This window comes from Durio zibethinus, chromosome 6 (genome assembly GCF_047325235.1).
Source record: "Durio zibethinus cultivar Kanyao isolate XHJ-2024 chromosome 6, ASM4732523v1, whole genome shotgun sequence".
Lineage (NCBI taxonomy): Eukaryota > Viridiplantae > Streptophyta > Magnoliopsida > Malvales > Malvaceae > Durio > Durio zibethinus.
The window spans coordinates 32,489,823-32,513,570 of NC_143167.1; the positions used below are offsets into that span (position 1 = coordinate 32,489,823).

At 34.3% G+C, this 23,748-nt stretch overlaps 3 protein-coding genes and 1 pseudogene across 8 annotated transcripts; 1 reads left to right on the forward strand and 3 right to left on the reverse strand.

Annotated features, from left to right (window-relative positions):
* Positions 1–75: 75 nt before the first annotated feature.
* LOC111286328 (S-adenosyl-L-methionine-dependent methyltransferases superfamily protein) lies at positions 76–4,782 on the reverse strand. 5 transcript variants are annotated; one of them, XM_022876234.2, is made up of 13 exons: positions 4,590–4,782; positions 4,331–4,465; positions 4,183–4,244; positions 3,800–3,850; positions 3,674–3,700; positions 3,103–3,207; positions 2,871–2,978; positions 2,691–2,762; positions 2,525–2,575; positions 1,787–1,849; positions 1,577–1,701; positions 1,227–1,428; positions 76–935 (listed from the first exon to the last, which is right to left on the reverse strand). In XM_022876234.2, exons 1-13 carry the CDS (start codon positions 4,714–4,716, stop codon positions 225–227), a joined length of 1,839 nt encoding a protein of 612 aa, XP_022731969.2. In that variant the 5' UTR covers positions 4,717–4,782; the 3' UTR covers positions 76–224. The 5 variants fall into 5 exon arrangements, with proteins under 5 accessions (XP_022731969.2, XP_022731972.2, XP_089619148.1 ...); XM_022876237.2 differs by having other exon boundaries at positions 4,331–4,442; positions 4,590–4,726; XM_089763022.1 differs by lacking the exon at positions 3,103–3,207.
* Positions 4,783–5,107: 325 nt separating this feature from the next.
* LOC111285958 (conserved oligomeric Golgi complex subunit 8-like) lies at positions 5,108–9,720 on the reverse strand (annotated as a pseudogene). Its single transcript, XR_016343185.1, has 12 exons — positions 9,394–9,720; positions 9,148–9,300; positions 8,284–8,432; positions 8,118–8,195; positions 7,944–8,037; positions 7,777–7,851; positions 7,352–7,647; positions 6,843–6,910; positions 6,687–6,741; positions 6,429–6,567; positions 5,707–5,891; positions 5,108–5,607 (listed from the first exon to the last, which is right to left on the reverse strand). The product of XR_016343185.1 is annotated as a conserved oligomeric Golgi complex subunit 8-like (transcript).
* Positions 9,721–10,260: 540 nt separating this feature from the next.
* Positions 10,261–11,280, reverse strand: LOC111286360 (uncharacterized). The gene is made up of 2 exons (XM_089763379.1): positions 11,144–11,280; positions 10,261–11,066 (listed from the first exon to the last, which is right to left on the reverse strand). Exon 2 carries the CDS (start codon positions 11,013–11,015, stop codon positions 10,437–10,439), a length of 579 nt encoding a protein of 192 aa, XP_089619505.1. The 5' UTR covers positions 11,016–11,066; positions 11,144–11,280; the 3' UTR covers positions 10,261–10,436.
* A 4,778-nt stretch (positions 11,281–16,058) lies between these two features.
* Positions 16,059–20,995, forward strand: LOC111285487 (Cyclophilin-like peptidyl-prolyl cis-trans isomerase family protein). Its single transcript, XM_022874971.2, has 10 exons — positions 16,059–16,881; positions 16,980–17,158; positions 17,228–17,329; positions 17,465–17,571; positions 17,666–17,807; positions 18,140–18,362; positions 19,191–19,230; positions 19,665–19,860; positions 20,173–20,310; positions 20,555–20,995. Exons 1-10 carry the CDS (start codon positions 16,662–16,664, stop codon positions 20,693–20,695), a joined length of 1,488 nt encoding a protein of 495 aa, XP_022730706.2. The 5' UTR covers positions 16,059–16,661; the 3' UTR covers positions 20,696–20,995.
* Positions 20,996–23,748: the final 2,753 nt, after the last annotated feature.

The following is a 23,748-nucleotide window of genomic DNA, read 5'->3' on the forward strand; positions in this document are numbered from 1 at the left end:
GCAAAAGACCTTTCCTTCACCCCTGCATAATGTGTCCTCATAGGACAAAGTCAATGAAATTGTAAAATCTTCATATTGAAAACAGGAAGAGAAATTGGTACAATTTTATTGGAACACAAAGCTACAAACATGAATTTATTTAATACTAATATATATGAAGTACTTAATTGTTTTAAAGCAAATTCAAGACAAATTATCATCAACGTGAAAGCCTAAGATATCTTTCAATCTATCTGGAAATACGTGATATTTAGTGCCGAAGTTGGGATATGCTCATCGAAATTGTTCTCAGGAAACCAAGAGCTGATTAAGCTTTGAGACTGATCAATTGGACTTCCTTTCGCCCACTTGTCTACGAGTTTAAAACCAAATTTAGATGCAGCTGAAAGTAAAGAAGGCTCATCAACTCGCCGGAAGATATGACAGAGAATTAGTGCAGGCGCTTGGTCCTTCTCAGCACTGTTGGATGAAATCAACTCTCTTGCAGTTGAAAACAAAGGTAAAATAGCTTCGGGAATGTAAGTAACATCTGTTCCTATTATGACTTCAAAGCCTTCATTATTCATGACTTTAATGGCGTCTATATCATCTCTATTTCCCCATTCTAGTCTCTTCGTAATAAGTTTAGCTAGAAATGGTGATCTAAGGTTTGATGTGATATTTTGGGTCAACAGCTCCAGTGCTTTTCTGTCTCCGTCAGTGGCAACCACAATGCTTGCTGATCTAACAGCAACCATTGAACAGATGCCTCCACAGCCACACCCTAATTCCAAAACCCTTTTCCCTGCAACAATATTTGGATTTCTTGCAAGGATAGCAGCCATCAAACGAGCCGATTCCCACAACATCAAGCCAGTTGATTTGCAAGTGTGCTGATACTCTTTGGATAGTACTTTTACCTTGAAATCGCAGCCTCCAAGCTCAATCTTAACAATCTGAGGGAAATATAGAAAGGGAACAACTTGATTTATTTGAAAAAGTAAACATAAAAGTATAAGCATGTCGAGAACTGCGAATGACATAAAAGTACAAGCTAAAATTTAATTCATAATGTAGAAATATGGAACGCAATAAAGGAAAGGATAAAAGAAGGAAGAAGAGCAACAAGGATGTATTTTGCGTCCAAATACCAAAAAAGGAAAAAAAAAAGAAAAAGAAATTAAACTATCTTAAAAATAAATATAACATTCATTCATTCAATGTTCAATAAGTATTCAAATATTCACCTCATTATCATTAGTAGTTGGAACTCCAAACATTTCGACGGCCATATCTTCAGACATGTCAACCGCAAAATCTTTAACGGGCTCCACATCAGCATTAGGTTGAACATTCTCTTGACAACATAGATCAACCTTAGTTGGAGCCTCTAAACAAGGGGAAGAGTTTACAGTATCTGAAAAGCGAAACACAGCTTGGACCCAACGCCTAAAATAACAGGAAATATAATTCCTTCAGGGCAAACGTAAAGTTCTTTCAACAAAAGTGAAGCAACTCAAAAGTTGGAAATCAGAATTAGTATCATTTCAGAAGGAAAAGGAAAGATTGTTCTCTTGCTAAGTCATTGATCATTTACCGATTCATCACCAATTCACGAGCTCGATTCTCAACTTGTTTGCAAAACAAATCAAGCTCTTCAGCATCAAGTCCTTGTTCTTTAAACAAACTTGTCAAGAGCTCATTAGAAAAATAGAAAGCACGCTGAAAAGAAAATTGATAAGAGTAAAAATCTGCCTCATTTAAAATAAAAATACTAAGATTAATGCATAACATGACAGGGACATACAGTGCCATCACCCCTGACATAGAAGTTTTCACTGATTTTTTGATCCTTGCTAGAGAACCTTTCCTGTCAACCAAGGTATATTTGAAAAATACACATCAGAAACAGGCAAGCCACCATGATACTCTAGATGTCAAACAATTACGGACAGGATCAAGTGAAACAGTGTAGACTCCAGTAAAAAAGGGAAAATATCTCTTAGGACAATCTTAATAATGTTTTGCTTCAAACACTTTAATATCGATGTTCTAAATCAGGATGCTTCTATTGTTCAAACCATGTCATTATAAATGAAAGCACGCCAGAATATAATAAAGGAAAAAACCTGCTGCAGATACTAATCATTCATCAAGCTCAGGGATAGCAGTAAATGCATTCTTTTAAAAGTATAAAGCAAGAGAAAATTTTTTATTAATAGAAGCAACTATGCCTCAATGCATTTTTTTTTCTGTGAGCGAGGTGTGCATTACCTTTATACCCATATCTATGCCTCCATATTCACACACACACACACACACAAACCACCTACTGAATTGAATGAAAACTGAATCTATATTTCCTGATATTATATATATGTATATATTTTATATATCAGCTAAGGGAAAACGATACCTTAGTTAAAGCACCAAAATCTAAGAACACATATTCTCAGATTATTACAGGAAACTATTAATACATTACAGAATTCCAGCACATTAATCTTACTAAAAAAAGTACTTAAAGATACGTGCATAGTTCAACCTGAGAAAGGTCACCAACAGCATAGTCTCTAAACAGCACATAACCATTTGGCTGGAAAGACAACAACGGATACGAAAAAGAAAGGCATCAAGTTAGTTTTGTCTCAGCAACGTAGATAGGAAATCCTTACATACATAGGCATGATGCAAATACAGTTATCGCTTACCTTGAGAACTTTTTTGATGTTCTTCAAGACTAAAGGCATCTTCTCTGGGGATACTGCAGATAATACAAAAATCTACTTAAAATGTCAGCTCCTTAATTGTATAATAAACATCATTAATGAAATACAAACATATGGGCACACATAGCAAATAACAATATATCAAAATGATTATTCAAATACCATGGTTACAACATCAATAGAGGCAGGAGAAATCTGTTTGCTAAGGTCATCAGTAGTCAGGTCACAGACGAAAGCACTGACATGAGTCTCGGTGAAGTCTTTATGTGCCTACAATAATAAGAGAAAAAAAATTCATTCATGCTGCAATACCTATTTAAACTAGATCTCTAAATGATAAGCATTCAGCCCCCTAGTATGAATAATGGAGCAGTTAGAGGACAAGAAACTAAACCTTAACCAAATTAACTGCACGAGGTGAAAAGTCACATGCATGAACAAAAACATCTGGGTATGTGGAAATTAAAGGGAATACAGCATTTCCAGCTCCACAGCCAACCTGCTTACCAAGATCACTCACATTAACTCTATAAAAATAACAACGCTATAAGAAAAGAATTTAAGAATCTTAGACATTGACACTGCTTAACACACTGTAAGGAAAAGTCAGGCCAAATGCTACTACAGTTTATAAAATCGCAAGCAAGAAAATAGTGACCAAAATATCAATAAAACAATGAACGAGGTTTTCCAAATGATTCACCAGTAACAAGAAGGGCATCTAAATTAAAATTATCAGATTGAAAAGAAGAATAAAATAAGAACTCATACAGAAAGAAGAAAAGTTGGCACAATTCACATTTACTTGAACTCAATTTACAAGTTCATGTTCAAATAAGCTCTTATTAACAAACAACATATTACTGAATTAAACTCAATAATAAAGTAGGTAGAATATTTGTGCAATGTGCACAAAATAGATACCAGAGCAGGCACTATGTGAAGGTCAATATTAGGTGATTTACCTCCAAAATGACTTTTCTTCCACTTCCCTGAGTACAAAAAAAAAAAAAAGTAAAATTTATGGAAAGAGATCATCTTTAAGAATTATAAAATAAAAATAAAGATAAGGAAATTGTTATCTGACGCACACAAAAATACCGATCCCATTCCTTGTCCAAGTAGTGCCGATCTTTGAAGAACTGAAGCAATAGGTATTGAACAATGTTAAAAATCAGTACAAAGTAATCAAATTAAAAATTCTTGTAGCACCGGTTCTATTGAAATTGTAGTTTTCTTATAAGTAAGCCAGAAGGAACTTTGGGCCGTTGGGCACCACGTACGGAGATTAAACCAAATTTTGTTAGTGTCGATGTTTGGAATCTGAAAAGCTATATCTATTATTGCATTGGACATTACCAACCAGGTCCAGCAATCTTGAATAGCCAGTCAAATTCAGGGGAATTGGTAATGGTGGTAGTATCAGTAGCTATAAAAATGACAAATAAGTGAAGAAAAATGCAAGGGAAATTACCCTATCTTGATGCCGCCTGTAGAATTGATCCCAATACTTCTTAGCATCTCTTTCATACTTGTCTGCAAAACAGAACATTTTGTTTAAAGGGCGGACTTGATGCAGGGCAACAATTGAGCAAAAAAAAAAAAAAAACAACTTTGATCACCTCTCCAAAAGGGGGAAACTCCAGTGGTAGTGGGAGGGTATATTTGTATCCTCTGCGCCGATTGTTGCTGCTCCACGTTGTTTTGGGTATTGGAATCCATCATTTGATAAGGCTTATCGGCAGCAAAAACAGAATCTTAGAAGCGAAGCAATTAACATAATAATCATGAATTAGTGGTTTCACCATGATCTCATAATAAAATTCAATATTTAAAAAGGAAAGAATTAAAAAAAAAGGATAAAAATAGGAAGTTGTCTACCTGCGTTACTTCGCGTGGAGGCAGGAGCAGGGAAGCAGAGAAAGCAACGAGAATTTGAGACAGAGGGTTTAGGGTTTTTGCCCAATTGAGAAGTTAGGCTTACACCTGAAATATAACATTTCCGCATTGTTTGATTGTCACCGTCATGTTAATGCGTTTAACCAGATAAGAATGGTTTTCGGCAGCCTTCAATTATTTAATTTTTTTTTTCAATTTTAAACGTATAATGTACTAGACATAAAAAAACAAAAAGAAATAATTGAAAATTTTGATAAAAAATTATTTGTTAGTTCAGTAAAAATAATAAAAATTTTTGTTTATAATTTTTATACGTATTTAATATAAAATAAACACAATATACAATGCACGAATTTCCATGAGCAGTGGTTTTCATTTCTAATTCTACCATAAAAATGATCGATAGAATCATTATTTTGATTAAAAATAATATCCCCACGTCTTTGTTGAGAAATCACTGTATAGTTTGATTCTAAATCAAAATAATCAAAAACACCAAATGCGAATCTCTAATAATCTCCTTCTATTCGTTTCTAAATTTGTGAATTTGTATAGTTAATCTTTCCTCTGTATACTACAGCACATCTGTAACATATTCCGAAAATTTTTACCAATGACGGATAATTATAAACAATTATGAAAAAATTTTAAAAATAAAAAGAATGGAAAAGTAAATCAAGTGATGAGCTTTCTAGGATGATTCGCCATGCTTTTCATCGGTCTGCAAAATGGGACTGTTCTGTTCCTTCTCATCTGCATTTGAGCTCCTCGTTTCATCAACAGTGGGTTCAACACCATTTTCCGCAACAGGCTGAGGAAGGTCAACGTTTTCTGGATTGGCCTTTTCCTCTCCATTACTAACCAGTTTAGGGGGTTCTCTCGATGAAGAGATTGTCAACAGGCAACCAACTCCATCATATACATTGTTTGTATCCATGATGAGAGCTGCTCCACCAGGGAAACACCGGCCAAAGCATGTTGCACAACGTGGGAAAGCAACCTACAAATGAGGGAAGTTCGTCAGTACATCAAGTCTGTCAAATATGCTTTATGAATATAACTTGCAGGTGACAATCTGCCTGATTTCATCAGAATTCACCTCTATAGATGCTCGGCAAAGCGTAAGGAAAAGCCCAGACTAATTTTCTCTAAGCATCCGGGTTGCAATGTACCTCAGTAGAGAGTCAGAAACAGCCTGCAATCCCTTAATTAATTCTTGAGCAAGAACATTCTTCAAACTTACTGGGGCACAAAGACGTAGCTCATTCATTGCAGCAGAAACACCTGAAATTACCAGAGAGAGACAAGTCAATGTCAATGGAAGTAGCAATTCTCTGAAACCAAATCTTTCACACATAAGATTCAAGAAGTTGAATGAGTATTATCATATAGAGTATAATTTTGCAGACAGCCTTCAGATTACATATAACTTTATTAACTTCAGCTAGCAACCGTTGGAAAAAAACAAATACCTCAGAAAACACCTCAATTCATTGTGGTCCAGTTACGTAAAACGAATAACACTGAACCATCAAATTTAACTTAAAAAATAAAAACTGGTTCTCTTTTGCCTTTACACTCAACACAAGAGTATTATGGATGTAAATAGCTTGAATCTAAAAGTCAGAATGTGTAATTCAACATAACTATCACTTTCTTGACAGCTCTAGTGTAATTTATCACTCAGATAGTTTTATCCAAACAATTTGATTCCAAACAAACCCACCATCTCAGCAATTTAGAGGTAGATACAATTTAATTAAACATTTGAGAAGCCATCAATAAGGAAAAAGCACTTTGAGAAGCATGGGTCAAACTTACCATTAATAAACACTGCAAGAAGTGGATGTTCCATAAGATAAGATGGTGGAGTTACATCCTCCTGACTTTCTTCACCAATACTAGTTGCTGAAAAGCCAACTGCTGGCAGTGGAATCCAATGATGTGAATCCAAAACTAACTGGGAACAAGTAAGACAAGTTGTAAAGCTGTGAGCCCAAATTGTAACACTTAGGCAACTAACCCATTTTGAGGACACTATAAAAAAGAAAGTTCTAACTTTGTCCTTTGCCGGCCTACCTGAAAGTTTTCAACAGCTGTATTCATGTTCTTTGGGAATAAATTGAGCACTGCCCTGTAAAGTGGTGAAAGTCAATATAATTGCTCATATACATAAAAAGTAGTTAAATGGAAACCAAAAATGGAAAAAAAAAAAAAAAGGAATTATGTATTTACTCTTCAATAAGAGATGGAAGCAAGCCTCAAAAATCCAGCCCAACCCAACCAAGTCCCATTGCACAATCCTGTCAACAACAATAACAACAACAAACAAAACAAACCATAATCAAGTTCGAATGCAACACAGTTACTTGTTTCACATGAAGAATGACCAAGATCAGCCACCTAGAAGCAATGTTTCTTTTCCACAATTAACTCCATTCCAAATGAAATGGTGTTTGACGCACAAAAGCAGAGTTGCATCACCGCAAATCTGAAACCAAATTATCTTTCAGGTTTGTTCAAAAGCGAAAATGTTTTGAATACAAGCTTTTGTTGACTATGCTCTCGTCATAAATGATCAAAAGTCAAATGATTGACAATATTTCTCCAATATCATAAATTTCCTGAAAAAAACAACAATATTGGATATACACACACACACACACACACATTACAAATAAGAGCCTTAAGGAAATGAAGAAGACATGAATAAAAGCTAATATTATAATTTTAAATTTTCTCACCATACAATGATCCCGAATATTTGACAGCAATCCACCCTCTGTTATCTTTGAAAGCAGGACTTTAAGAATTTTAAGTGTAAAATAATATGATGCATAGCCCAACTAAAAAGAAGCCCGCCATCATAATTTTCTTCAATCCCAGATGTATCATCAGCAAATATTGCTCGATGTTGGTTAACAACATCGAAAAGATAAATTCTATGACAGCTTATCATTCCTTTTAAATACTCATAAGCATTTATCTGGTCCAGATCCTCAAGAATTCCAGCAAGCCAAGTCTCCTGGCATCTCAAAAACTAAACCATGAAATAATGCTGTCAGAAGGGGACAAATGAAAGTAAAACTGTAGATGGGGTGGGGAGAGTGAACCCCCATGATAAAAGGGGTGGGGATGGAAATTGACAAAGTAGCTCTGCAGAAGTTACCTGCAATCACATTTCATACTCACTAAACACTCCTATTCGGCATAAATATCCAATAATTCTAAGGCATTTAGGTAACTGCAATACACAAACCACACACTTGACTAAAATTACAAACAAAATCAAGTTTTGCTCATAGCATATGTTGAGCATCACTCCCAAATAAATACCTGAATATTAGAACGAAGCTTCTGGAGAAGCTGAGAGAGAAGAGATTGTGTTGTCTGCCTAACTTCTGCAGCCAGTGCTTGAATAACAGGCAATCTTTCATGAAGGGAAAAAAAAAACTCAGTTAGCTGTCTTCCAAAGTTGACAAGGGATGGAAATAAGAGGGGTTAACTCACTTGGGGTGCATGGTTGAGAGTTTGCAAACAAATGCTTCCAAGTCAAGAGCTTCATCATAATTTCCATTTCATACACATCTGCAGAAAAATTGAATTTAATTAGGCATTCTAGCATGTATTCTGTAAGACAAGTACCTCAACATGTACAAATTATTCAAGCACATACGTGTCCATAAGCTGAGGAATCTCAAGCAAGTCAAGCAAAGTGCTGTGATTTGCTAGCAGAGTCTGGTTCATCTTCCTCTTCTCCAAAATCTGTTCTGCAGATTCTATAAACTCTGTGCAACCGGATGTCAGGTTTGGGATCTCAATTATCTGCGAAGCCAAACCCTACTTATAAGCATATCTACAAATGATCTTAAGATTTCTAAGGATCAAAAATCAAAACTTAGAAGATCAATGCATCATCAATTCACCATCTTCATAGGATGCCCAAATCATGTAAAAGTTAAGGTCAGTCCTTTTTCTCTTTTAACTTAAGAGTTTTCCTTTCGTAACTCTGTGGTTGCCATGAGATTGATTCCCTCCTCTTAGAAGTAGAGTCACCTTCCCTAATCTCATTGGTCATCAAAATATATTCTCCACCTATTGAATCTTGTAAATACAAATATAGAAAGAAAAGCAAAAACATCAGATAGCAAAAACCTCTTTCAAGTACTATTAATTCATCACTCAGGGAGAAACCCAACTGCATGCCCTTATGCTTTATCCAAAGATGCTTTCACAACTAATTCAAGCATCAAAACTAAAACAAATTAATTGAAGCTATTTTTCAAGATTTTGCTCTTATATTCATAAGCAAACGCAGTCACTAATCTTGAGATTCACTAGATAGCCAAGAATGTAACAAACCGTCTATACTACTCATAAAATCACACATCTTATTACTTACTTTTATATCCTAAAGACCAAACCTTTCAGATTGAAATCCATAGATCTTATGACATCTCAATGTCAGAAAGCAAATAATAATTACCAGTATCTAAAAATAAAAATATGAAAATTGAATTGAAAAAGAAGGGTAATTTACCAGAGATTCAATATGCCTATCGATAGAAGACAGTTCCTCTTTGATCGCAACCAACGCATCAGAGGCAGCAATGAAAGAGCCGTAATTACCAACCGCCACTTCTTGCATTTGCCTCTGAATCCTCTCCGCATTAACCCGAAGAAGCTCCGGCTCCTTTTCATTCACAAACAACAAACACGGTTCAATCTCAAACAACGTATAAAAAGAAATTAAGAGATTAAAAAGACAGAAACGAAAGAAACGGACCTTATGGAAGCGATCAAGAGTGAAGGAGAGGAGCTCCAAGACGTAAGGCTGTTGAGAAACGGAGGCGAGAGGGAGGAGAGTGGCCATGAACGATGCCGGTGACGCCGATGGAGAGACGGCGTCGCCTCCAATCTCTAGTTCCATCACCGTTGTTAAATTCGGGTTTTGTTGGATCCTTTCTCGGAGCGAGAAATATATCCAGAATCTGGTTCAACTTTTTTGGATCTGAAAGATTTTGGTACGGAGGAGAGCTGCAGGGCTAGATCTCCGGCCATGTCAGCGTTTCTGGTGGGGACCGGATTTTGACCCGCTCGAATTTCTTTGGACGACTTTAACCGTTGGATCTAAAGTATGTATAAGAATCTACGAGTGTCTTATCATGTGCCATCTGTCCCTTTCCATTTTTCCAATTTTGGTTGGGTTGGATCAAAATCATCATATTTATTGGGTTTTAGGCCCAGAAATTAGGGTCAAAGGCCGACGATAACGAAAGACTCCAAGGCACAATTAACTTATTTTAGTTTGACCGACTCGTTTTTCCTTTGGGCCTCAGTCTATAACCTGACTTCAATGGCCCATTGGCCTCAAATAAGGAGATCATGAAAATTAATCTTACAATTCATATACTCGTATTATATAAATTATTAATATTAAAATTAATATATTTGTATTTTATTTTATATAAAAATTAAATATAATAATTTATGTGATATAAAAATATAAAATATAATTTTTTTGTTTTTGTTAAACTCATAAATAATTATTATTATAATTTTAAGTTATATCACTTTCATATCTTTTTTTTATCATATTTATATCATATTATTGTATCTTTATTTTAAATTGTGCTTCCAAACAAAAGAGGAATAACAAGAACTCGATTTATAGTGTATTTCTTAACACCACCGATATGATAAAAAGAACATAAAAAAAAACAGAACAGCCCAAATGGCTTCCTAATTTCTACATTGGAGACCCCATATTTTCCCTTTATAACACTTACATTTGATCTTCACTCTTGCTCCCCAAAAATATATAAACATCTAGCCCTTCAACAATGCAATTATAGCACAACATTGAAACATAACAATATTTACAAGTGACAAGGAGGCCTGAAAATAAAGAGAAGAGGCCTTTGATGCATAGAAGTAGTAGTAAGGATAGGGATACTGGTGCGGTCCTACTACCGTAGGTGGCCCTTGACCTGGAGGAGCGTTGTAGAAGTACTTAAAAGGAGGTGGTGGACTGCCCTTTGAGGAATACGAGGAAGGCGCTGGTGGGGGTGGCCGCAATGGAGATGTTGGTGGTACTGATTCTGCTGGTGGTGGGGAGTGAGAGTAAGATTGTGGTGGGATGTAATAATATGGAACTGGTGGTGGCGAGTGATGAAATGACGGTGGTGGTGGTGGAAATGACTTCAGCAGTGGTGGAGGTGGTGGTGAACAAATGACTGGACATGTCGCACAGTCACTGATGCATAGTAAGCCGGCTGATGGTATCCCCAATTCATCCTCAGATGTTACTCTAGCAAGCATGATCAAAACCATGATCCCTACTTTCAAGAGCAAGACAAGCCATTTGCTTCCTAGGGATAGTTGACTATAGCCTAAGCCCATCATCATTTTATATCATAAGTTTAAAGAAACTGCTTTTGTGAATTGCTGGACAGAAACCTGTGATACTTATATGCTCAGTGACTTTATCAAGACAATTCCAAATGAAGATCATGCATCTAGATAGGCCACTTTACCTTTTTACATGCGTGTGTATGGCTCTTCTAAAAGCCTGATTTAGATGCTTCCTTAACGATGGTTTGTGCTGTATTGCTGTAAAGGGGAAGATTTACTTCCACAGCTTTTTTTCTTTGATCTGTAAAGAGGATAGGATTAAACAATGGAAGGCCAATATTTTGGACACAGCAGTAATTTGAATGAAAGGCCAAAAATACCCTTGGTAACTTGAAATTGATTACCCTTTCTAATCTATAATACTCCAAAAATACTGTACATTGTTTGAAGAATGAGGATTTTTAGGTAGAAACTTGCCTTTCGGCCAGAAAACAAGGTTGGACTAACAGGAAATGAAGTTTCCTTGACAATTACAATTGACATTGCAAAGGTTTCCCACTTAGGATTTCTTTTATTCAATCTTGTTAGAGCTGATCACATGATCATATAATCTTCTGTCTTCATCTCATTATGATCATGTAAATATGTTTTAAAAAAATAATAGGAGAATGATTAACCGGGGGACCGCAGACAACGGCGTAAAGGCATTGAATTTGAATGACAAGGTTAAACATTAGTGCTAATAATTTATTATCTGCTTGGATTTTGAAGCTTTTATATTTGTGTTCTTTCACTTTCATGGGAGGGGAATCCAAAGCAAAACTTGTTTCGTCACACCATTCTTACTTTTTCTTATACCTTTCTCTCAACATAAGTTCATCTTTGAGAGCATAAATTCTCTCCTCACAATGTTACCCTTTAACACTTTATTCTCTGATTGTGCTTTTCTTTCAGAGGGGGCCTCCTGAATCTCCTTTTTCACGTTGCGGGTTTCTAGGGAATTCTTGCTTGTATTAGAATATCCCCTCGAGTGACCATATCATTGAAGAATTAACTCATGTAGCAGCATTTTGAATTACATTATTTACTCTTCATAAAGAGATGGAAGCAAGCCTCCAAAATCCAGCCCAACTCAACCGAGTCCCGTTGCACAATACTGTCAAAAATCATCATCAAATTCGAATGCAACACAGTTACTTGTTGCACCTGAAGAATGACCATGATCAGCCTCCTAGAAGCAATGTTTATTTTCCACAATTAACTCCACTCCAAATGAAGTGGTGTTTGATGCACAAAAGTAGAGTCGCATTACTGCAAATTTGAAATCATATCTGTGATTTAAATCTCTTAAAAAATTTATTTGAAATTAATTAGATATTATTTGATAAATAAAAAGACTTGTAAGAGAAGAATTCTAAAAGAAAAATAATTTTGATAGACAAATTTGCATGGTTATAAATAGGTAAAGTTTTTATCGAGTTCAGTATGAGAAAAAAGATGTAAGAGAATTTTATGAAATAAACATCTCAAAAAACTATTAAAGATTTACATTTTATGAGTGTATATATTTGAATATTTGTAAGTGAACTAAATGAAACAAAAAGGATTCACATAAATATGGTGCATGAGTGAACATTAGTATGTATTTATTTAGGTAAAAAATACTCTATAAGATTATAGGAGATTGAGAGAGCCTATGTGTATTAATTATTAAATGAGATTGATTTGATATATATTTGTAATTTTTTACAACTTGATTTTTTTTCTCATTCGTAGATATAATTTGGTTAAGTCGAATCACATTAAATTATTATATCTTGTATGATTGATTGATTATTTAATTTTACTTCCGTTAATGTGATTGGATTGAGACTTTTTGCCTAATGGCATCAGAACTGTTGTGATTCCAACGATATCAAAGTTGAAAATGTAAGATATGAGAAGAGACAATCTCAGAGGAGCTCGTTTCAAGAGAAAAATTCGAGTTCGTGTTTTAAAACTTGATTTACGTGAAACTTGAAGACACACAAAAAAAATTGATTGTGAGACTTTAATTGTAGGTAGAGTCAAGTATGTCTAATATGAAAATTAATGATTGATAAAATTTAAGTTAAAGTAGAGATTATTAGAAATAGTAACTCAAATTTCATAAGAAATTTGTTTTAAATTGATTAAATATTGCTTAATGAATAAAAAAAATTGTACGACAAGAATTCTAATAAGAAAAAATTCTTGACAAATAAGTTTGTATAAATAGTCTCTATATAGTTAGAAATAGTAACTCAAATTTCATAAGAGATTTGTTTAAGATTGATTAGATATTATTTGATAGATAAGAAGACTTGTAAAATAAAAATTTTAAAAGAAAAAAGATTTTTAACAGATAAGTTTGTATAATTATAAATAAGTAAAGTCTTTTATATAGTTATGAATAGTAACTCAAATTCCATAAGAGATTTCGTTTGAGATTGATTAGATATTGTTTGATAGATAAAAAGACTTGTAAGATAAAAATTATAAAAGAAAAAAGATTATTGATAGATAAGTTTGTATAATTATAAATAAGTAAAGTTTCTATATAATTAAATATGAGAAAAAAAAGTGAAAGAGTTGTAAAAAAATTATAAGATTTTATGGTATAGACATAAGACTACTAAAGATTTACGTTTATGGCTATATATGTTTGAATATTTTTTTAGTAAAGTGAAGTAGGGAAGATTGAGAGACTCCACGAGATATGGTACATAAGTGTACGTAGATATGTGTTTGTTTGTATTAAAAATATTTCATATGACTAGAAAAAATTAAGATGTTTATATGTATTAATTATTAAAAAAGATTGATTTGATATATATTTATAATTTTTTATAATTAGTAGATTTTTTTTTTCATTCATGAATGTAATTTAATTAGACTAAATCATATTAATTACAGTTTTTATGTAATTAATTGATTTTTTTTCGTTAACATAAATATTCAATTAAATTGAAGTTTTTTACCTAATAAGATCATCTTTCAGGTTTGCTCATAAGCAAAAATGTTTTGAATATAAGCTTTTGTTGACTGTGCTCTTGTCATAAATGATCAAAAGTCAAATGATTACGATATTTGTGCAATACCATAAATTTACTAGAGAAACAATTATTCTTGATATATATATATATATATATATATATATTACAAATAAGAGCCTTAAGGAAATGAAGAAGATAAGAATATAAGCAAATATTATAATTTTAAATTCTCACAAACACTGATCCAGAATATTTCTGTTATCTTTGAATCATGACTTTCAAGAGTTTTAAGGTGTGCAGTAATCTGATGCATAGCCCAACTAAAAAGAGGCCCACCATCATAATTTTCTATGACACCTTATCATCCCTTTTAAATACTCATAAGAATTTCTCTGGTCCAAATCCTCAAGAATTCCAATAAGCCAAGTCTTTGGCACTACAACAAAGATAGCTTATAGAGAGACCAATATAAATGCTTTTGAAAGTCATTAATTGCCACTAAAACTTTCAGAGGCAAATAATATAATTGTCCTGGATAGTCTAATAGATAAAAATATATAAGTTCAAGATTTAGCCTTCTCATTTCAGCTTCTATATCTCGCTGCAGTTCGCGGCCATAGCATATTATGAATGTTAGCATATTTACTGTAAAAATACAATATGTGAATTCTTCTTACTGGTATTCAATAACTAATGCCAAAAGTCCACTTACCGAACTTTGTGGAAGTGGCTCTGGAGGGGTATTTGAAACCACAGAGAAATCAAAATTTTTGCCAGAAATATCCATGGATCCAAGGGAAAGTTTTGTTGGAAAATCTGAGTCACTAGATAAATCTTGGCTAGATGAGGACTGTTCTCCGGTAGCATCTAAATCAATGTCCAATGCCAAATTGCTGGAGAGCTTCTATGTCTATCAGGGCCACGTACAGGTACTTATGAGGGATTATCTAAGAACAGTCTTTCTGATCCTCTATTTCTCAATGCTCCCCATGTATATTGTCCTCTATTTTATAGTAAAAGATACAATGTCAACATAGAAAGACAATAAAGCATAGTAGACAGAAGGAGACATTAAAAAGAGACATCATTGTAATTTACCAACAAACTTTTAGGTTTTGATTATTGGTCACATTTTTCCAATACTACTCTTTCAATAAATACTAAGAATCTGGAACCAACTTTTCCCACCTGTTTCCGTCATCTTCAATTTGATCCAATGGAATCCACGGTGGCATTCTTGATGATGCCTTTGGCGAGGCAACAGTATTTGATACAGGTGGTTGTGCTGTTCGCACTGTCACTATCTTACCTTTGGAAATTACATAAACAGAACAAAACTCTGGTGCAGTTTTAATCAAGCAGGTGGAAATGTCATTTTTAAATTTCCTTTAATACAAATAACTCAAATTTGATTGTTAGAAGAGGATAGAGAGAACAAGAAGAGGCAATTAGGAATGAAGATGTAATACTTAACCTTGAAATGGAACTCCTCATTACTTCACCAAGGACTATGCTGTTGATTAGTTTTTGCTGATGTAGTCTAAAAGTGCTTTACAAATATCAGAATCGTCGAGGGTAACCTCCTTCATTTGAATCTGAACTTGACAATGAAAATATATATTAGTTAGAATTGGTTTATCACATGACATAATCTGATAAGACATATTCATCATCTAATAATTTTTGCGTACCCCTTTGCATGCACAGTAGCCGCGAAAAGCAATGAAAAGCTGGTTTATGTTATAATCAGATTCGCTTTCTTCCTCTGAAATGTTAAATCAAGAACAAAAGAAATCACAAAAAAGAATGAATGACTGACCAACAATTGTCATTGACACTTTCTTGGGACGAAAGAAAGTGAAGATAATAATATGAGAAATGAAAGAGGGTACTAACCCTTTTTTTGCCTAACATGGATTAAAATGCTGAATTGATTGGTGATGACAAGATGATCAATGGCCCAACGTACAGCATGTGGTTGTTTTTGTCTTTGTCGATGGCCACCGCAGTGGTGTTGACAGGTATATTGTTTTCAGATGAGAAGAGATGAGCCATCTCAGGAAAAAACTTTCTGACTTGTGGCACACGGCAATGTTGCTAAACTTTGTGTTGACCGAATAAGTTTGCCACCACTGCCCTTGCAACCACCATGCCAATCCTCCTCCTCTTGCTATAACTGCTTGACCAAAAAAAAAATCATACAATACCAGAAGGAAAATGTGATTGATATGGAAGGAAAAGGGAGAAACCTAGTTTAGGTCTTTCTCATGATGTATAGGTGCAACTGCAATATTTCGTCATGTAATGAAGATGTTTCCGCCATTGGCCTGTTTTAGACAATTTGACCAGGCTCATTCCTTCAAAAACTAAGAAAAAGCTGCGTTTAGGACTTCATCACCACCAGTCAATCAAGATTCATGAGATCTGAACTTCAAGTCTTGATGGAGAATGAAATGGCATAGATTTATTAAATTGAGTCTTGAGCCTTACTCTATATTTATGGGATAAAAAACGAGGCCTTTTTTGTTTTAAAATATTTGGTCTCTCAAACCGACGTCGCTTAAGGCTGTCAGCACAAATTCTAAACCAAAGCAACAAAAGCCCGGAACCCTATCCACAAAACCCACGGAAAAGCCTTATTCGATTATAAAATTGGACGCTGAATTGAGAATCCGATAAAGAAAAGATGTCGACCGTGTACGTTCTAGAACCACCGACGAAGGGGAAAGTGATACTCAACACGACGTACGGCCCTCTGGACATCGAGCTCTGGCCCAAAGAAGCCCCGAAAGCCGTTCGGAACTTCGTGCAACTATGCCTCGAAGGCTATTTCGACAACACAATCTTCCACCGCATTATTAAGGGTTTCCTCGTTCAAGGTGGTGATCCCACTGGATCCGGCACCGGTACCCCCTCTTTGTTCTTTAATTTTTTGCCTTTATCCGTTTTCAATTCGTTAGGGTTAGTTAAAGGTTAGTTATCAATATAAATTTTTCGTTTTTAGGTGGTGAAAGTATTTATGGGAGTGTGTTTCCGGACGAGTTTCATTCGCGTTTAAGGTTTAACCATAGGGGTATTGTTGCTTGTGCCAATGCTGGTTCACCTCATTCGAATGGGAGTCAGTTCTTTATATCTTTGGATAAATGTGAATGGCTTGATCGAAAAAACACTATTTTTGGAAAGGTAACAAGTTTTTCTTATTTTGTAAATCATACTTGAGTGTTACTGGAACTGATTGTGGGTTGTTGGTAGGTTACTGGGGACTCTATATTTAATATTCTGAGGATAGGTGATGTTGACACTGATCAGAATGACCGGCCTTTGGATCCTCCTCCAAGAATAAAATCAGTTGAGGTAGGTTTTCCGTTGTTTAAGCATAGAATTAATCATACTGCTTTGGCGTGTTGTATGCTGCTTATTGGTATTAGTTTTTGTTATATTTGAAGAGAATTATGCCAGCCAGTTTTATCCTTTCAGTTACTGTTTTAGGTGCTGTGGAACCCTTTTGAAGATATAGTTCCGAGAGTATCTTCAAGGCCGTTGATCCAGCCCACTGCCGAGGTTGAGAGCAAAGATTCGAAGAAGAAACCTGTTAAGTATGTCTTCTTATTCCTTAACTGAGCACTCTTTTTTGAGCATGCTGAAGACATTCTTATTGCTTAAGGTCTATGCGTTATTTGGAGAATGCAGAAAGCTGAACCTGCTGTCATTTGGAGAAGAAGCTGAAGAAGAAGAGAAAGAATTGGCAGCAGTAAAGCTAAAGATTAAGAGTAGTCACGATGTATTAGATGATCCCCGTCTCCTAAAGCAAGAAATTCCTGATAAAGAACAGGTATGATCCCATATCTATCTTGATGTGTACTTCCCCTTTTTCTTTTTTTAAATACTTAGATAGATTTTGAAACAATGCTCAAGCCAAGTTAATTGATGCATGGTTCTCTTAAATTTACAAAAATTCTTCTTCCAACCATCCCCTGAACTACCATTCCTTAGTGTAAAGTTAATCTGTTGTCTGTCAAAGACACTTTAAAATTAGTTTCCAGACCACTTAATGGTGAACATAGCAAGTCAAGTAATTATGCTGACACGCAGAGTGTCTCTTCCACATAATGAGCAGTTAATGAATCTTGCTATTATATTCTTAAAGCAGCTTATTCAATGCAGGATTTATCTGATGCCAAAACTACCAAGGATGTGCAATTGTCTGTCAGGGGAGCTCTAAGATCAAGGAGAGAAGGAGAACAAAAGGATGCAGAAGCTGAGTTGTCTGATGCCCTTGATCATAGTGATGATGATGAGGCCAGTTTTGATGCACGAATGCGTCGTCAGATACTAAATAGACGGAAGGAGCTGGGAGATCTCCCATCTAAACAAAAGATGCAAAATGGTAACCGTTCATTATGGAACTCCTTTCCCTTTTGGATTTAAACAGAAGTTTGAAGTCCCGAAAACTAGTAATTACAGTGCTTATTCTCATAAAACTAGACTTTGATGCCTCAATCTTAAAAATCTCTGAACTTCCAAAGTAGTAAAACAAAAATATAGGAAACTAGGGTCAATACTTGGACTACATTTCCAAGTCCAGTAATGGTCATTGGAAATCTTTACAAATAAGGTAAGGCTGCTACATAGTAGTTTATTTCACACATCTTGTGTCATGCACACATGAGCACATGCACTCAGGCATGGTACCTTCTGAGTTTGAAAGCACCCTTTGAACAATTAGAGATATCTTGAAGAGACAATTGGAGTAGAAGTTTTTAAAACTGTTGCCCATCATGGAAAACATAAAGAGGAAAGTACTTTTGGTTTTGGATGAAACAAGATATAAATGCAAAGTTTGGAACCTAGGTTTTTGCATTTGGTTACTTTAATGTATTCATGTTGTTCTAACATGTTGGAGAAGTGTTAATGCCTGGAAAAGGATATTCCTGCAATCACAAGAGCTTTAGGCTTTGTAAGGAACGGGTAATATCACTCAAGACCTTGAAATTTCAGGTGTTGTTTGCTTAGCAACATGATGCACTTGGTTTAAGGTTTAGAATTTAGAATTTATCATTAAGCTTTTGACCAATCTATAAATGTCGAACCCCTGGAAATTGGGCTGTTATCAGAAAAATTTTTCTTTCTAGTGTACATCCTTGATTCCATCTGGTTTATTTATTACTTAGTGATTGCCTTACAATTGGCCTTGACTTATGGAATCTATGTGCAGGGAGCTCTAAACCAAATGACCGTAAAATTTCTGCACCAAGGTAAAGATATGAATGATTTTTATTTTTAATAGTTGTTGCTACTTTTAATTAATCTCTCAAAAGGTTTAGTGTTGAAATATCCAAGTTTAGCAACTATTTACATATATTTGACATGTATGCACCTGTCAGAAAGTTCCTAATACATGAAAGTTGCTAAAGTCCTGCAACTGAATTGGTTTGCTTTCATTAAATATCTCTGTTGTTGTTTGAGTGGTTTTTACTTTGTTCTCTGTTGTGTTGGTTTTACTATGGTCATTGATTGGTTCAGTTATGTGATAATCCATGTTTCCCTGTAGTTTTGTTGTTTCGTTTTTGAACATTATAACCTTCTCTTTCTGCTACTTCCCCTGCTTATTCAGGATACAGAATCTGCTGCTGCTGCTTTTTCTTGTTTGCATATATGACTCATAATTATTTGGTGCTGTTCGCACCAGGTCCAATGATGAAAGTACTGATGATGACCAACCAAGGGTGGAAAAGCTGTCCCTGAAGAAAAAGGGTATGGGATCAGAAGCCAGAGCTGAGCGCATGGCTACTGCTGATTCAGATTTACAGTTGTTCAGTGAGGCTGAACGAGGAAGATTATTGCAAAAACAGAAGAAGCGTAGACTTCAAGGACGTGAAGATGAAGTATGTTACGAAATTTCTGGTTCAATGTTGCTTTTCCCTTATATCTTACTTTTCCTTCTTTCTTTCTGTCTTTGCAATGCAACTCTCACACATTAGAATCTACTGTTCAACTGATATTTAGCAAAAAGCAAGTCATTGTTCAATTTTCTCTGTGCTTACGAAAATCTTTTCTCTTATTGATATTGGAGGGAAATAAGAATATGATGATAGGCCTAGGTGGAAATTTGTTTCTTCCTTTTAAATTTGAAATCATGTTCTCCACACAAATTGGAACTAATTCTAGTTTTTATTTGTTTTTTTGTGAACCCCTAGGTTTTAGTAAAACTTGAGAAGTTCAAGCAATCTATTTTCACAAAATCATCTGCTTCAAGTAGTGAGCCTGGAGGTGGTGATAATGAGGATTTGTCTGACTGGAAAGCTGTTCGGTTAGAGTTTGCTCCTGATACCAAGGTTGGTTTTCTGTCGATTCCATATAAACCCCATTCGATGTCTTGTAAGCCTTTCAACAAAAACCCAACTGCATGTGATTTTTATACCTATTTTATGAGCAGCACTAAAGCATAAATGAAAAGCTCTTGACTGTATAAACTTAACCAAATCCCCATTTATTTTGTCTTAGGCTTAGTTAAGTCCTGTAGCAACAAGGGGAATATGTATGGAGTTAATCTATGGTTCTCTTTGAATCATGATGCAGGATCGTATGTCTCGCAAGGACGACCCAAATGACTATGTGGTGGTTGACCCTCTTTTGGAGAAGGGGAAAGAAAAATTCAACCGGATGCAAGCCAAGCAAAAGCGACGGGAACGCGAATGGGCTGGCAAATCTCTTACTTAATCTATCCTTGGCTGATGAAAATGATGAGTTGGTTCACATGCCTGTCTGTCTTTTGCTTTGACAGTTAGGCTGCTGCACAGATATGGGTTCTACCATTATGCAGCCAAAGTCCCAAGATTCAAACATTTGGGGCTGATTTTCTTCTTACCAAGGAATTAGGTCTCGATATTGGTATAGATATCAAATTGCTAATATATCAAATGGAAATGTTGGATATAAAAGTATCGGTATCAATTGGGTAAATATGATGGAAACTTAGTGTTATAAATTTTGAATGAAACTTTAGTTTATATTCATTCATACATATTTGCATATTTTAGTGTCATAGTATAATAAATATAACATGTGAAGAATATTACACTTACTATAGACAAGATTTTGCATTGTCGAAAATATAAAGAAGCAAAATTAAGATTTGGAGAAAGATCTAGATTAATGTGTTGAAATAACTTTAAATATATGAAATAGGGGTTATTGTTATTTCCATATATTGGAATATATGGTTTTTTTTTTTCAATTATGTAAATATTTCTTTTTTAAAAAATATTAATGGGTTTTTGCAGTTAGACTTGTGGATTAGTCGTGGAAATCATCATGATATTTCCATATGTGATAATCAAACTTTAGCTGAAGAATGGTCTTCGGTCTAAACAGTGAGAAATGGTTGGATTTGGATGAAAATTGAATGTGAATGGTTTTTGGGTCTTTGCCAAACCCACAAAGATTTGGAAATTCCACTATTTGAGATCAATCATCCTGGCCTGAGGCAACAACGGGGAGGTTTCTCAATATCTCCAATAGCTTTGGCAAGAAGAATGCAGTCCTTCTAGGTAAAGACTCGTTCAACAACTACCATCGCATTTTAATGTGTAACATGAAAATTCGTTAAAAATCAAATCTCTTTGCAGAAAAAAAGAAAGAAAGCACATGGTTGACCATACGTGCCATTAAGATTTGGCTATAACAGTTTTTGCTATTACATTTTGATTTTCTGAATTGGTCCCAGGGTGTTAAAAGCAAGGTTATGGGCATCCTCTCTTTTTTTTTTTTTTTTCAAAAATTGGCAGACACAAAATAAAGTAGCAGAAAATGTTGAATTTGTTACCTTTGGAAGAGCCCCACTTGAGCCCTGATGACTAACAAAGTAACATGCGTTAATTTTAAAAATAGTTTGATATTAGTATATCTTGCCATGTTTTCCGGTGTAAAATCACATGATCATGGAGTCATTAAAGCAAGGTTATAATGTAATTTATTTGTCATTATCACAATTTGTATTTGAAATATACAATATAATTGCATAAATCTGCATGGTTGTTATTGGAACTTGTTAGATTCTAGAAGCTATCTCCAAGGATCCAAAACATTTATTTAGCAATTTAGATTAGTTTATCCTTTATTCCAGGCCCATGTTTTTGCTTGTAGGAAAAGAATTAAAGATTCTTGTCAATTCTCTTGCACTTTTTTACCCAAGTCATTGTAAAACATGATCTTGGCAAAAGCCAAAGATAAAAAAAAAGAAAAGCAGGTGGACAATAGGACATATATTTCCACAAATTGTAACGTAAACTTCCCGTCCTATCCAGGCACAATCTTGTTCAATGTCAGTAAGCAAGCATCTCTAAGCAAGCATAATATTTCGGATGATTGAGGCCGCGTCATTGCCATGACTCAAGCCACCGATTTCTGGGGCCCAATGTTCGAAATACTTTGCTAAGCCATTCGTTTCTAGTACTAGAAAAAAAAAAAAGAAACTATTTTCTAAAAGTTTAGCCTGCGTTGCTTTCAGCTAAAAAAAAAAAAAGAAAATGAAGAATCGGCGTAATCCAAGGTCACCGTCCCACACCTACCGTCACCACCTCCATATCTAAACAGTTGAAACCTGCAAGTACCAAGAGCCCCGTTCACACTTGCACACTTTTTTTTTTATTATTTTAATTTGGACCATATTATCTCTCGACATTTGACATTAGCATATTTGCAATTGCTGTGTTGGCGCCCCCCATCATCGCAGTTGTAAAGTTTGACTTTTTTTGTGTAGAAATGTCTGTTAAATCCATTCCCCCAATTATATTTCTATCAATGGTCATGGAATTAAGAGTTTGGTGAACACAAATTTTTATAATTGTAGAATTCTAATTAATCAAGTTGAAATTTTCAATTTTAATTCTACTTGTTTTTTTCACATGGGGTTTCAAATTTTAATATTTCATTCTTTTTTATCATGTATTTATATTTTGCCAAATATTATTTTTTAAATTATTTTCAAATGAAATATATTATTTTTTTAATGATAAGCTTAGAGATTTTTAAAATTTATTTAAATTTAATTTTTTATACCTTCTTTAAGAATACTTTTTTTATATTTTTTTCACAAGGACGTAATCTATATCAATATAATTGTATTAATTTATTATCACCTATCAATTTTAATTTTGCTTTTCTAATTCAAAATTAAATTTTAATATGATGATAATACAATTTTTTAATTTTATAAATGAAATTAAAAAATTATCATATATTTTATTTTTTAATTTTTAATATATTATAAAAATATATTTTATTAATCTTACTTATAAAATCTAAAAATTCTACTGAAAATTAATTAGATAATTTTTATTTTTAAAATAAGAAATGTAATTTCATATCCAGCTCCATGCATATTACTCTATGTTTAAACCGGCAGGTAAATTACAAAATTGAATTCAATAATTAAAAATATGACCTACAAAGGTAAGCCTCATTGATGTTGATATATTGCCACCGTACTATAACATTGTCGCCTATATAATGCATCGAGACACAAATCTTTTAAACTCCCAACAAACGCACACATTTCTAATGTCAATTGAATCTCTTTGTGTTCACACTAACAAGCTTTTCACACCTTTCTTCTTTCACTTTTCAAACCCCATCCTTTTTTTTTTTTCAACAATTTCTTTCAAATTTCGGCTGTTTAGTCTTACCCTCTTTTTGTTTTCTCTTCCTATATGAAACCCTCAGCTCTGCCAACCCAAAGAACGATTTTTAGTCTCTTCTTTATTTCTTTGAAA

Coding starts and splice junctions, on each gene's coding strand:
- LOC111285487 (XM_022874971.2), top strand. CDS start 16,662: ATGTCGACCGTGTACGTTCTAGAACCACCGACGAAGGGGAAAGTGATA. Junction 18,363..19,190: donor TAAACAAAAGATGCAAAATG/GTAACCGTTCAT, acceptor ATCTATGTGCAG/GGAGCTCTAAACCAAATGAC. Junction 19,231..19,664: donor CGTAAAATTTCTGCACCAAG/GTAAAGATATGA, acceptor TGTTCGCACCAG/GTCCAATGATGAAAGTACTG.
- LOC111286328 (XM_022876234.2), bottom strand. CDS start 4,716: ATGCGGAAATGTTATATTTCAGGTGTAAGCCTAACTTCTCAATTGGGC. Junction 4,245..4,330: donor AGTTTCCCCCTTTTGGAGAG/GTGATCAAAGTT, acceptor TCTGTTTTGCAG/ACAAGTATGAAAGAGATGCT. Junction 1,850..2,524: donor CTGTTGGTGACCTTTCTCAG/GTTGAACTATGC, acceptor CTTGGTTGACAG/GAAAGGTTCTCTAGCAAGGA.
- LOC111286360 (XM_089763379.1), bottom strand. CDS start 11,015: ATGATGATGGGCTTAGGCTATAGTCAACTATCCCTAGGAAGCAAATGG.